At 39.2% G+C, this 14700-nt stretch overlaps 1 protein-coding gene across 8 annotated transcripts in view; it reads left to right on the forward strand.

Moving 5' to 3' along the window:
* EBF1 (EBF transcription factor 1) overlaps positions 1-14700 on the forward strand; it is a 279938-nt gene that overhangs the window by 236474 nt on the left and 28764 nt on the right. For all 8 annotated transcript variants that reach the window (XM_054079476.1, XM_054079477.1, XM_054079473.1 and 5 more), the window contains exon 11: positions 10222-10310. In XM_054079476.1, the coding sequence (XP_053935451.1) occupies positions 10222-10310 (89 nt within the window). The remainder of the gene's footprint in view (positions 1-10221; positions 10311-14700) is intronic.

Below are 14700 nucleotides of genomic sequence, written 5' to 3' on the forward strand. Positions count from 1 at the left end.
TAACACCATGGGGATGAACGCACTGCTGCTAGAGCAAATAGCTGTGTTGGAGAAATCCTACTAAACGTGCCGCTCTCACCTGCAGTTACTCATGAAGAGGCTGGGCTCACATTTTGGCAGTGGTGCAGAAATACTTGTAAATGAGGGAGGTGGTCTGAGGGCTGTCTGGGGTGCATAAAAAACAAGGTCCCTCTCCTGAGAAAGGCTGCGGAAAGAGGGGAGCAGACTGGGAAGTATTGACAGAGGTGAGTCTCTCCCAAAGTCTGGAGGAGTGAGGTAGATGGGAAGCCCACTGCTGTGAATTTGATTTCTAAAGACTGCTGCCAGTCAAAAAGCCCCAAGGTGGATTTGGAAGGTTTACATGCTGTACTCAGTACAAGAGGTGGGAGCAGGTGAGGACTTCATGTATACTCTGTTTATGTGCAATGTATACACAGGAACTGTGAGAAGGAGATACCGAGAGGGGGCTGGAGCTGGAGTGAACCAATCACTCCCCCTTGGCTGCAGATTGGCAGCTGAGCCCTTTTGGGAAATGGGTGTTAGTCCACTTAGGCTGAGGAGGAAAATTAAGCCAGGTTCCACGTTTACTTGATGATGTCTTTTCTTGGGTCTAATTAGTACAACAAAGAATAAATTGGGAATTTTCTTTGCTACTCCTGGTAGAAATAGCTAAAGATATTTTGCTTCCAGTGCTGTATCGGTCAGGATCATTGCAGTAACTTCAGAGGGAGAGGGTAAATAAATCAGAGTTATCATTATGAGCCTACTCTATCTTGGCCATTGGTATCTGGGTCGTGGCATATTACTCCCTGCTTGTTTACTGACCTCCTCAGCAATTCACCTTGGTTGATTAATTAGTTTCATATATGGATAATTTTCTTTTTACTGCCACTGGGTACCCAATTGGATTAAATCAAGCACATAGTCAATCACCTTTCTGCCAAAAAAAACCCCAAACAAACAGAAAAGAAAAAGTAATTGATATGGTTTTCTGTCATTTACAAATTACCTAGAAAAGCAGCTGAAGAGGAATTTAGTTTGGTCCTGCGGTATGGCTAGTCAGTGCATGTAACGCAAAAGCAATAGTGCCTCTTTAAACGGGCTTGAATAAGGTTTCTTTAACTATTGAGCCTAACTCTGAGATCTCCCCTGCTGTGAGCCATAAGTTGCTTGTAGGCTTGTTCTAGAGTAATAAGTATTGTTGTTTAGCAATTGTGTTGTTGAAATTCAGCTCCACTATGTCTGACAGTATTTATCTAAAATACTTTCCCTGGTGCGTGCTCAAGTTCCAGTAAACCGTGTCTTATTGTGCGACCTTTTCATTTTCCAGTGAAAAGGGATCAGCTCGTCAGATAAAAGCTACAAGCTGGAGTACAGGAAAAATGCGTGCTCAGAAAATCCGAGCATGATTGAAAACAAGATGTGTTAAATCAATGCAGTTTATCGCCTGCCTATTCCTGGCAATTGCTGTTCTAAGCTCATTCTGAGCACACACTAGATGATAAAAGTATAGTGTCACAGTGCTCACTGGGGTGTGAGGGCAGGGAAACATGTTTATCAGAAAGGCTGGTATGATTTTTTTTTTTTTACACTTGGTAACAGTTATTGTCAACATTTTAGCAGAAAAAATACCCTGAACAATTATAGAAGCAGGTGATATAAATGCTGTTCTCGCATTATACATTTCTCTCTAAATGTCAGCAACTAGCAAACAACAAACCCAATTGTTTTAATTTTAAACAATTTGCTGCATCATAGAGGATAGAGCCAAAATGGTCCTTTTGCTTTCTAGTAAGTAGCCTTATTGTGATTTCATGTAGACAAATCAAAGCTAATGTTTAGAAATAAAGATGTTTGGAAACTATTGTTTTCTCAAGGGATTTAAGCTTAGTTATTGTGAGGGATTAAAGACCTGAATTAAACCTCGCAGAAGGTCAGTCCCTTACAAGAACATCTCACCTATAATGTTTTTGCTCTGATCGTAGTTCACTTGCACATCAGAAGTCTACAATTGTGAGAAACAGTCAAATTTACGCTAAGATGCTTTCTGACAGGAGTGGCTTTGGCATTCAGACAGCACACTGAGTTTTTCATTTATACATCCTCTGCTAATATTTTTTTTTAATAATCTGAAAAGAAGAAGAGAATTATCAGAGTTAAAAAAGAGAGAGATAGAGGGCTTATTCAAAAGAAAATATTTGTGCAAACATATAACAACAATGGGTTTAATGATGTCTACCCCAAAGGAGTTTGTGAAAGGTGACAGAAAGAAGGGTTTCCTATATGCTATGCAAAAGTATATGTATAGATATTTTAAAGGTGTCTGTAGCTACACTGCAAAATTTGAGGAGTCCATGAAAAGGAAAGATGTTGAGAATGTGCAGAGTAGAAAATGAAAGAAAAGGTTATGTGAGGTGAGATTTTAGCATTTCCTACACTCTGTATGGTACATCTCTGCATCTGTTTCTGAGCCAACAGTTTAAAAATAAATGCAGTGTCTTTATTTTTTAAATGTTTTCAAGTACATCTGAATATAGATCTTACAGCTAACCTTAGGCACCCATTGTTTTAAATTTCGGCTTGTATGCATTTTTGTGCTTGTGTGTATGTGCAAACAGGCATTTATTTATTTATTTAAATGAAGAAGTTATCCATTGAGAGCTAGCCATTTTAATTTTTTTTTTTGCTGCATGCTCATGAGAGTTACCAGAATGACAAACAGGAAAATATTCACATGGAAATACTCTTCTTCCCCATTTTCTAATGATTGCCGAAGATGCATGAATTAACCTAGACGAAGTAACCAACATGCTTCAATTTCTTTCTGTCCCTTTGTATACACATCTCCGGTGAATTCTACCAGCCTGTTCTGAAATTAGTATGTTTAAATTCCAGTGCCTGAAACTGGCCTCTATTTCAAATTCCCTTGAGGCCAAAATTTCCCCATTAGACAAGAGGCCAGCACAATCAGAGGCAGAAGAAACTGTGAAGCTCACAAATAGTTTAACTTTTCTTCAAGCCACATAGCAGGCTGCTAAGAGTGAACATTCAGAGTTAATGTGTTTTGAGAAAGCGGCACGTGATTCTTGCTAGATGGATCTAGTCATTTCATTCCTTAACTTTTGTAAAAGGACTGGGCTTAAGACATACATTCCTCGCATCTTCAGCGCTCCCAGTGGCTGCAGAGACTGGGCTAGGTGGGAAGGGAATATCTCCTCTGGTTCTTAGTTGCTGGAGAAAAATTATCAGGAAGAAAATATCTATCATGTTTATAATAACACCCATGAAGACTGTGGATCTGCCTCAAACACTGGCCTGTTGCATCTTTTGTTCACATAAGGAACAGTCACGGGGGAAACTCAATAGATCTAAGTGTTAGATTTATCATTTGCCTCAGCTCTGCATTTTTCTTATTGCTGGGCAGGTGCCCGCGGTTCCTGCTTGGGCATTACATGGCAATGAAATATAGGAATTACATTTCAAATATCTCTTTCTATTTCTGATCTAAAAAAATGACACCATGTCACAGTTTGAGTTTAAAAATGGAAACTCGGTGCAGAAGTACGTTTTAGTGAGGGGTACTGGGAGGAGAAAGCAAGGAAATTCTGAGTTAACACTGAAAGGGCCCTTCTAGCTGAAACCTTTCTGTGCAGGCCATTGCTGTCCCACCAGCTTCCGTTTTCCATTGCTTGTGGGAATAAACACTCCAGGGAAAGTCACTGGAAAGGAAACTTTATAAAAAGCAAGCCAAATTCAACAACAACAGCAACAACAAATAGCTAAAATGCTTGCATGTTTTCATTTAACAGTCTTTAATTAGCAAAGGAATAGTCTTTGCAGGAAGACTTGGAAAACAGCCTTTTTTTTTTTCGTTTGGTGATGTGGTTTTGAAGTGGGTTTGTTTGCTGCTTTTGTAGAGCAGACATACAGAGTTGTTGAGTAGAGTTTTCTTACAGCATGCCGTGTCAAGATGTTGCTTTATAATGTCATCCGTCGCTGGCACTGCTGTACTGCAGGGCCTTAGCGAGGCATTTGGCACCTGGAGTTTGGTGTTAATGTGATCTGTCCTATCCTATCCCTATCTCCCAGAGTCAAAGTTTTATTTTGTTAGAGTCAGGGACTTCTTGCAGAAATCATTCAGAGCATGGAGACAGAAGCCACAGGCTGTTAGCGAGGGCAAAGGCCTTGGATCAGCTCTGAGGCAACGGTTTGCTGCTATGAGAAGGAGGAGCTCCTGCTTTCTACCTGCTCATAAAATCTACGCTCAGTAGAAGCATGGAGTCAGAACCACAACCTTTCACCTGACTATTCTCACATGTTGCCAGTTGCACTTCACTCTGTTGTTTCTCAGGAGTGTGGAAATACAGACAGAGGTTATGATTAAAAATGACAGGAGCTGTTTGTAGAGGTGGGCATCTCAGTTGCTAGAGAAAGGGGCCAAATGTCCAGGAGAAAAGAAGTCCTCAGCTATAAAATTCCTCTGAAGATGCCAAGATTGCAAGGCTTCTGCCTTCCTGGATGCCCTTGACTTTCTCTAAAATTTTAATTCTTTGTGCCTTCAAATGTTCTGACCTGGTCTAATCTGGGCACAGAGAGACACATTAAATACGTTCCTGGCCTTTATTGCTGTGACTGCACTGCTGCATTTTTTCATGGATTTCTTCATACTCTTTTGTGGCTATGAGGTGTTGAGATGGGTATTTGTGTGTCTTGGCTGCAGAGTCAACCTCTATTTATGTTTTGAAGAAGTTTCTTTCATCAGACAGGAAAAAACCTCAGAACAGCTGTGTTTTAGACCCCAAAGCTTCATCTCCTTGATGTGATAGTTCAAAACTTGTCACTAGGTGTCTAATTTTGTTGTAGAGCCAAATTTAAAAGAAATGGACAAAAGTAGAGTCTGCAAAATCTTCCATTCCACTGTTGTAGCCTAAACATCCTGGACATAATCTGAAGCCGTTTTAGCTCTGCCCTTCTGCAGGTCATTCTTACCTTCTTCAAACTCTGCCCCACGATACCTATGCCTTCCAAGAAAACCATGGACTCTGGTGCGCCACATGAGCAAGCACTGTGAGAGATTTAATTCCCACGTGCAGTCTTTCTCTGGGAGTTTCACTTAAAACAATCAAGACCAGATTTCTCATCTGGGATAGGGATGGTCACACATGTGGACCTGAAGCTAATTTGTTTGTAGCCTTCAGCTTTTCAGTCTTTTTTGTTGTTGTTGTTGTTATTTGAGCTCTTAGAGTCCCTTTTCTCTCTTGCAGCCTTTTACAGTGGAAAAGCATATGGGAAGTTCATAGGTCTAAATGCTGCTTTCTCATTGGTTTTGGGTCAAATGGAATGAAAAAGAAACAAGGGCTGAAAAATAAAAGGAATAAATGGAACTTTGAATACATGGGAAATAAATTAACTTGATATGTTTTACATTCTGAAATATTTCCATAATGCTTCTATGTAGTGTGTGTTTATTTTTCTTTGAATAATAATGTTAAAATGTGTCTAATTCAATTACACAATTCACTGAATGAGTTTTCCTCAGTGAAGAGTTCTACGCTACCCGAAGCTATGAATTCCATATGATATTTGAACAGGTCCTTTTAATTGCTGATATTAAGCGTCGATCATTCCACTGTAAGTTGGCAGCATGGCTAGAGAAACAAATTCCTCTCTCAGATACATCAGACAGTCATTCAATTAACAACCAAAGCTTTATTGACACAGTAGGAATTCATTATGTGAAATATTAAAAAAGCCCTCCACTGACTGGTTAAAAAAAAAAAAAGAGCCTTTTAAAGATAGTGGATTATCTACATGTTGTTATTAAAATTATTCGTGCAGAATTTGAAATTATATTTATGGTGGAAACACTTTTCTCAGAGGCATAAGCAGCATGTCTGTTGAAAAATAAGTTGGACTTTGAAAAGATGAATATAATGTACGCATCCTTATTTCCATAGACATTGTGCATTTTCTTGATTAAAAGCCTTAGATTTTATGAGTTATGGCTTTAAACTTGCTGCACAGAGCTTTATGGCTTATTCTGTTAGAGTCTAATTTGAAAGAAAGTTCTTCCTCAAGGGTTTAAGAAGTAATTCATAAAATGGTAAGAATAATAAATATTGTGCCTTAACTCATACACTGGGATAGATAGACAGATTTTGTACACCTGGGTGTAATTTTAGTTAATTCACACAAGAGACAGGCTGAAAGTTTATTGTTTGGAAGGAGAAAAATGGCTTAAATCTTGTATTTGCAAAAATGATTATATTAGCTTAAATGAAAATGCTACTCTATTAATGGCTTCAATAAGCTTTGCATTTGGGAAAGTATTTTAATAAAAAGTTACCTGAAGTTTACTGCAACTTAAAATATGTAAGTGAGGGAAAAGTACTTACTTTGATTTATATGTCTTTTGGAGGTGTAATTATTGGCTTTTTACTCACCTATGTAAAACAATGTACTTTTGTAAATGGATTTCTGGCCACTTTACTCCTTTTTTTTCATATAAAAAGTAAGCACTGTCAATCAAAGAATTTTAAGGTTTATTTCCTCTTTAGAAATGATTGATAGCCTTTTAGATTTACAAGTTGACAACTTAAAGGGTTCTATTGGTATAATTATGTACTAAATTCACAGTCTTTCAATTTAAATGTCCTTTTAAAACCACAAGATTATCATACCTGTATTTTGAAAAGTGGGCCAGTCAGTTTGGGTTGGTATACAAATTGCTTCCATTAGCCTTGGGACCTATTTGAATTTAATACAGTTTTTTAAAGTTAGCGGTATTTTCAATAGTACTTTTAAAATTTAGGGTAATGGGAATGCATTTTAAGTACAGTCTGTGTTAGCTTGTTTTTAATGTATGGATGTCAAGAACACAAATAAAGAGTTTGTATTCCTTATTGATTTTTTTTTTTATTTTTATTTCCAATCATGGGAGAAAAAAATGCATTATTTTAATTAGAGCACTGGGAAATGCATTCTAGTGAATGGACTTCAAAGCTCACACGTACTGTGGAGAGAGGCAAAACCCTGCGTGAAGCTGGTACGGCGGCTGCCCTGAAGGGTGGACTGAGCACTGGCTCTTCTGCAATGCCTGGAGATCAGAATCATGCCTTTTATTTGGAGTTTTGGCAGCTACTGACACAGGCAGTGGTGTGATCTTAACGCTAAAAGTGGGGTTAAATATTTAAATGGGGCACTTTCTTTGGGCTGTGACTAATTACGTTTGATTTGTATTATAAATGAGCTGCAAAATGAGGCACTGCTATTGTCCAGTCTGTGGTCAGATGCTCAGGCGGCTAAAGATTTCTTTTTTTCATTTTATCGAAGATTGAAACTGTCCAGCAGTTATAGGCTAATGAGTGATATCTGACAACTACCATTTAGGACCTGATCCTGCGGAACATTGTGCGAAGCCTCCCTCTCCCGCTAAAGGAAAGCTATTTGAGGCAGAAAGTTTTCAGCATCTCTCAGAGGATGCTTGATGCCTTGTGAGATTGGACCATAAAATTAACATTTTTTTTGGTCATTTAGTTCAGAAAATACTCACAGGAAATACTCAGTGGATTTCAAATGTGTTGAATGTGTGGGAAGATATGAGAAAATGACTGCTATCTCTGGAGGGATTTCAGAGCTGGCCTCCATTTATAATATTGCAGAATTTAGTAACTACTTTCCCAAAGGATGTAAAAGGAAAATGGCCATAAACTAGACTGAATTAGAGAAGAAATACATTTGACAGAGCCACATTAAAATCTTCTAACATATTTGCAAAAGAAATTTAAATTAGAACTGTAGAGTTTTTTAATCTTCTCAGAGAACAGCTGTTTTTGATAATAAATATAAATAACACTAAATTAATTTATTGTAAAATTCGAAGAAGGCCTATACTAAATGGGTCCACAGTAAGAAGCCATCTAAGGAAACTCAAAGGTAACAAAACTAGGGGTTTACAAACCCAGGTACTGTGATATTTTTTGCAAATTTACACAACAGAATAGACAGTATGTAGCTGGGGTGTGAAAGGAAACATAGAAAAAAGGCTGAAACACCTAAAAAGAGCACAAGCAGGGGCAAAGCTTTATTCTTACCTCTTCTGTCGGATGACCTGAATATAAATAAAAGATCAAATTCAGATTATCCTGATAAAGGGAAATACATAAAAAAAAAATCAAGGAGACTAGACCGTGATCTGTGGAGCAATAAAACCTCCTGACAATAGCCCCAAAGTAAAATCCTGAAAGATTTCTAGTCTGCCATTGCCATAATTCTGTAACAAGAATTTGAGGATGTGCTCGGGAGATTCCATTCTGATATTAGAAGAATGTTGAGAATTGGGCTACGTGTGCCTCCCCAGCCAGAAACCATTAGCCACACACTTGTTTCACTGCTGTTGGGTAAATCTGCATTTGCCTGCAACACCTGCCTTGTGCCTCGGTTTGCAGTAGCATCAGTGGGTCTTCTTCTTGAGTTACCATGTACTGAAGCTCCAGGAGGATATAAAATTCTGCCTCTTTGGTTGCCAGTAAGACCATCTGCTGTAGAAATGTGGTTTGAAAACAATAACTTAAATGGAAGAGTTTCTTTAGAAACTGGTCGGTTTTGTGGGATCATTTACTTAATTAATTTGTGGCACCAATTAATTAAAACCAACCCAGGGATAAATATTACTTTCATGATAACAATGTGGTCTGTCTAAAGATCTTTAAAGGTGGGAGTATGGAAAAATGTTCTCTTCACTTAAAAGGTGGAAATATGGACAAATTGCACAGTGTTGATCAAACTGATGGAGCTGTATAACTTGCTGTGGGATCAGCATCGTGAAGGCACATGACAGTGCTTACACAAATGAAAGCGGGAGATATAGTTTGATGCTAAAACTCCTTGCCAGAATTAGATAGCATCATTCTAGCCACATAAGAAAGTTCATAATGAAATCATCATAAAGGTGCAACATATATTCATAATTTAGCAGGCAGACCTTGTGCAAGATAAACTATTTTTTTTTTGCTATTAATAAGCTAAGGCAAAATAAGAAAAGCCCTAGTGACCCAAAAATGAAAAAAAAAAGAAAATTATATTTCCTTCCCACGAAAAATAGCTGAAAATATAAACATCCACATTAGATTTTTTTTTTCATTTAACTAAAAAAAATTGCCAACAAATTACTGTGAAAAATTTCATCATCTCTGTTGGCATAGGAGAGTCAAGATGCACTGTTGTTTAGAGATGCTTCAGAATACTTGACTGTTGTTCCAGTTCACAAAAGCACTTAGGAAATTTTAAGCACATGTTGAAGTCGCACTAACATCTGAGTTTTAAAGTGATCATATGACTGGAAATATAGCTAGAAGGTCACTTGATGCAGTCCCCTGTAATTATAGGCAATCATACAAAAAACATAATATGCTCAAATTTGCTTTGCTGAAAGCAAATGGATTTAAGTATGTGCTTACAGATAAGCATGTGCTTAAACACTTGGCACAATGGGAGCTTGATTAATGCAGGCAGACCAGCATTTTCATGAAGATTAAAACATTCCACTTCCACCATTTCTCCTCCACTTCATTGGACAAGGACTGGGGAAGATGAGCTAGAAACATAGATGATTTCTTTTAAATTCATTAAGTCTTTTTGATCAGTTTATTGCTGATCAGAGCCTGAGCCAGGCTGCTGAAGTGTCGGTGAGTAAAAAGTAAAGCCTCTGCCAAGACAAATGCCTGTGCTTCACAACAACATTATATATGATCATTGCACACGGGGCATATTAAATGTATAATAGAACCTGGAACAAGAAAGACTTCCTAATAGTTACTTCTTTTGTCTTCTGTCACTAAGGACCTTCCTTGTACTATGAAAGCAGGAAAAGAACCACTGACATGAAACATGGAGCACAAAGTATTTATCAAATTAATTTTGTCGTGGCTTTCAGACATAATCATTGCTTCCTGTTTGGAATATGTATGCAATATCTCCAAATATTCCAGAAACCTTGTTTTGGGAACTCAAGTGGGAAGGTTTGCATTGCTGTTTGAACCAAAGCCTCAGAAACGACCTCAAACAGTGTTTGAACCAAGGCTTCGTAGTCAGTGCTGATTTCATTAAAAGGAGATTTTGCTGTGATCCTTCCTTGGTCTTGCAATGCATTACCAGTTGTTACAGTGCACAGAGCCTGCTTGCTATGTGTTTATCACATCACGATGTTTGTTGTTATTTCAGCTCTGAACGAACCCACCATTGACTATGGTTTCCAAAGGTTACAGAAGGTTATACCCCGGCACCCTGGTGACCCTGAACGCTTGCCAAAGGTCAGCACAAAGTTTATTGTTTTATTAAATATGACAAAGCTGGTTACTGCATATTTTTGTCTAAAAGTGCAAGACTCTAAATGTAATAGTTCTGGTTTGGTAACCAAGCCAGATAAGCTGAAATGGAGATATGACCAGTGAAGCGCAATCAGCAGCTTTCATTGTAGGCTTATGAGACTGCTGAGACTTTGAGTCACAGCTAACTTAAACAGTTCATGCTTTTCTTGCTGAAATAATTAGAGCAATGTGTAGTGAAGTCATTTGATATTTGTTCCCACCAAAATTAGTGGGACTTTTTTTGTTTCTATTAAGTAAAATCTGAGGAAGAAACAGAATAATTCACCTGAACTTCTAGCACTTCTGTCTTGTACTGTGAAAATGTTGTCTGGGTCTACACTCACATCTGTTCTTGCTACCTTGCCGTACTGTACTTTCTCTGATGAGAATTTGCAGTGAGATTTGTGATACACTAGAGAAAGAGGTGAGGCATTTGAAGAAGTGTTCCTCTTTGACACAGGAACACTGAGCAATAGCATGTGTGAGCTGGTGTCATTGTGTGCGACCAGCTGCCACTGTGTGTTGTATCTGCTTTAGTACCATGGCTGTTGCTGAGGGAGTTGGGCAAACAGGTCATGAGGCTGTATTTGATAAATAAAGGTAAATCTTGTGACCTTTCTTCCATAGCTTCTTGAGCTGTAATTAGTCTTTCATGAGGGATTGTTGTGGGCTTTGGTTACTTAAATTTCTGAAGTGTTTCAAAGGTGAGAAGAATTCATGAACAGCATAACTTGTTTCATTTCTTGTCAGAAATGAAATTCAGTGTGTGATTTTTATACAGGCTTGTTAAATCTTTTATCTTTGCTTAGACTGTAGGCTATGGTTTCAGAGTCAATGATGTGTTGTCCTTCTCTCTTACCACCAGAGAAACATGATGTCCTAGAGAGTTACATTTTACATTGGCTCTGTTCACCCTCTACAAGCTGTCCCTTTCTCTGACATTTGGACAGATTTGCAGCAGGACACGGTTTTCATTGGTTGTCAAATTTCCCTCCAGAGGTGCAACCCTTTCCAAAGAAATAGAGCATCCTTCTGTAGGGGCTTTTTCATCTGTATCGTGCATCTGCTGCCAAATATGTGCGTGGAGAGAAACTTTTTCTTAGAAAATAAGCCATCAGCCCTTATTGTGCACCAGGCATTCGTAAGGCCAAAAGAAATGCTGCAAAATTTCCATGAACCCAGTGTTCCATCTGACTTTTGTCTAAACAAGGAAATTCAATTAAAAGATGGCTGAGCAATTCCAAATTGGGTTAGGCAAGTGGGAGTTGTAGTGCATCACCAACTTCCACAGGTATTGGGCTCCATTTCTGACGCTCACGGCACTGAGGGATCCCCAGCAATGCTCTTCTGTGCTGGTATGAGAATGCAGCCATCAGGCTGAGCACCCTCCTCTTTCTCATTTGGATTGAGACTGTTACTATGCCGATAACCACATGTTTCTGCAATCTAGTGAAATAAAAATAGGCAGAAGAAAGCTCTATCTAGTTTCATATCCTGAGTCCAACATTTAGTAGGTGTTAGTGTGGAGTCATATGTTCCCTCATATACCCTCTTGGCTTAATGTATTTGTTCTGAGTATCTTTTTAAGCTAGTTTTTCAAATCTTTAAATCAAGGGAAATTGTGGTTGTGTATACAGAGGTATGATGTCGTGGCCTAAATAAAAAAACTTACTGCCTGAGGACTGAACAAACTTAGTGAAAAAAATAGTGTCGCTATGCAAGGTTAGAGGGAAACAGGACAAAGAGGACCTTATTTTTTGTCTTTGGGTAATTCCTTCTGTGCAAGTTTGAAGGTTGGACCTCAAGTTCAAAACTCATTAATATGCCATGCACAGAGGCTGAATGCAGCAGGGGTTGGCACATGTCGGCTTCTGTATTTGAGGCACTGATGGTTCAATTCCCAGCATTACTTGCTGGCTCCAGGATCATAATCAAGGACGCAACGAGTCTCTGTGCTGGGTGAGCACTGCACAGTGCTCTTCCCCATGTCATTAAACCAGGAAGGGCTTTGGCAGTATTCCACTATAGACAATTCTCAGTGGCTACTTAGAAGAGAGCTGGAAGCCATATGGCTTCCACAGTGTAACCATGGGAAGAGAGGGCAAATGTATGAGAGAGAAAGAGTGTGAGACAGCAGAGAGGAGAGCAGAGCTCAAAGCTTTCAGTGTCCCTTCCTCCGTTTTCCCCATTGTCCTGCCTGTGCATCATCACTTTCTGTTCATTAAAAAGCACGTATATATGCATTAAATAAATAAAACAAACAGACTTCTATAATCGCTGCTAGGTTTTGTGGCTATTATTCCATTGAAACATCACTGATGAATTAGAGATCTTTCAAGAAACAGAAATGGTTGTAATTTTTGTGTGCATAAAAGCATGTAGTCCTTCCCTTGGACTAACAAGAGCATTCTGCTGTGTGACTTATCTCTGCAGTCAAGGAGAATTATTGAGGCCATCAAGTGTGGGTCAGCACATCCTCTACCCCCCCAGAGCTGAGGAGTTAACAGACTTACTATTGAGACTGTTTGAGGAGCTTGAGCTCAATCAGTTTAGAACCAGTGTTTTCAGAAGTGCTCTGTGTTCAGACATGAGATTGATTTTCTTAAATATTCCATCTCTCTGCTGGAAGTAGGCAAAGAAGAAAACCATATTTTGAAGTTTATTCTGTGTCTCCCAGTGCTTCAGTAACCAAATTCCAGTGGAGGACATCCTCTCATTGTGAGAAGAACGGGGACATGTAAGAACTACAGTCTTTGGACCACTAGACCAACAGTTGATATAGGGATATGTTCAAAGTAGAAATGCAATACGTTGTTGCTGGAATAAAAGAAGTGGAAGCTGGTGTTGGCAGCTGGGCTATGGAGCCAGTTACGGGCCAGATTCCTGTTCCCTTCTTGAATAGAGCAGGTCAGGGAAAGCAGCCAGTTTAGGGTTATCACCAGCATATGTGCATATCTGTACAGGCACACACACGCACCAACACATGCACCAAGAGGAGAGGGAGGCAGTACAGAGGTGGTGGGATTAGCACCCAAAGCTTGGAGTGAGATCAAGTACCAGGAGTGTGCTGGGAGGTACAGTCTTTCCTTTCTAATACAAGAAGCAGATCAGAGGAAATGAGGTCTCTAAGGACAAGTGAAAAGAAACACTGTGATGCTAATGTTAAGAAATCATAGAGGTGTGCTGTAGGACAGCAGTCCGTAGAAAGCCTGCCTGTGGAGCTGGGGAATAAACCTTCATGTGCAATTTCCCCATCTCATGTGTTTGCATATGTGCACAGAAATACACGTGTTGTTGGTTGTTGCGTACATAAATGCGGTGGAGATCACTAAAGAGTTCAGATCACAACAACATGTTAAGCCTGTTGAGGTTCATTTATGTAACCACCCTACAATACTTAAAATAAATCGCTGGCAGATACGTTGCTCTTCTGCAATTTTGTTAAAACTCCACAGCTATAGCTGTAAAACGGTTTCAACTGTGAGTTAGATTTGAAACACATCCATCCTAAATGATTTAATAACAATGATTCCTCTTTATATGCAATTTCCTAGAATTTATTTGCCATTTTCACCACTCTTACAACTCATCACTTGTATTTAAATTAAGCGCAAGTTTGTTCACTCTGTGTTTGAGAAGCAAGTCATTGCATGGACCCTCTCCTTGATCTGACGTCCTCTCCTTGATCTGACGTCCTCTCCCTCCCAGTCTGTTGCTTAAATGCTCTCTCTAGGAGACCCCTTATCCCTCCTGAAAGGGACTTTTACTTCTGGTTTCTCTTCATGTAGATGAAAGTGGAGCCTCTCTCTTTCTAGCACACAGGGGCCTCCCTGCTGGGCACAGAACACACGTAACCAGGCTCCACCTTCCCTTCAGCTCCTTTTCTCTGGTGAGTCATTAGACGCCCCCCAGACATATCCCACCTCTTTGTTTAGGACACTAACAGAAGATAGGTGGTTATTAGGAACCAGTGCCTGGCAAAAGTGGCTGTCTTTTTCCATATGAAATCCCACAGATCTGCCCTTTATCCCTTGTGGCATGGGTATTGTTTACGTTGTAAATAAATGTTGTCTGTAAATGCTTGTGGGTAGGCCCAGGCTTGCTAGGGATGAAGATAAGGCAAATCAGTCTTGCCTCTTCAGATAGGTCCTATGGAAATTCCAGAATGGATCTCCATCCGCTAAGTCAAGTTACTATATTTTAACCTAAGTTAATCGATTTGAGGGAAGAAAACGCATGTTCTTCATCCCAGTGTAACAAGAGAGTTGTTGGAAAACGTTTGTACTAAGTATGGGCAGGAAGGAGGAGCTTGTGAAGAGGAGTTGTTGGAGTT

The sequence above is a fragment of the Cuculus canorus genome, chromosome 14, assembly GCF_017976375.1.
Source record: "Cuculus canorus isolate bCucCan1 chromosome 14, bCucCan1.pri, whole genome shotgun sequence".
Lineage (NCBI taxonomy): Eukaryota > Metazoa > Chordata > Aves > Cuculiformes > Cuculidae > Cuculus > Cuculus canorus.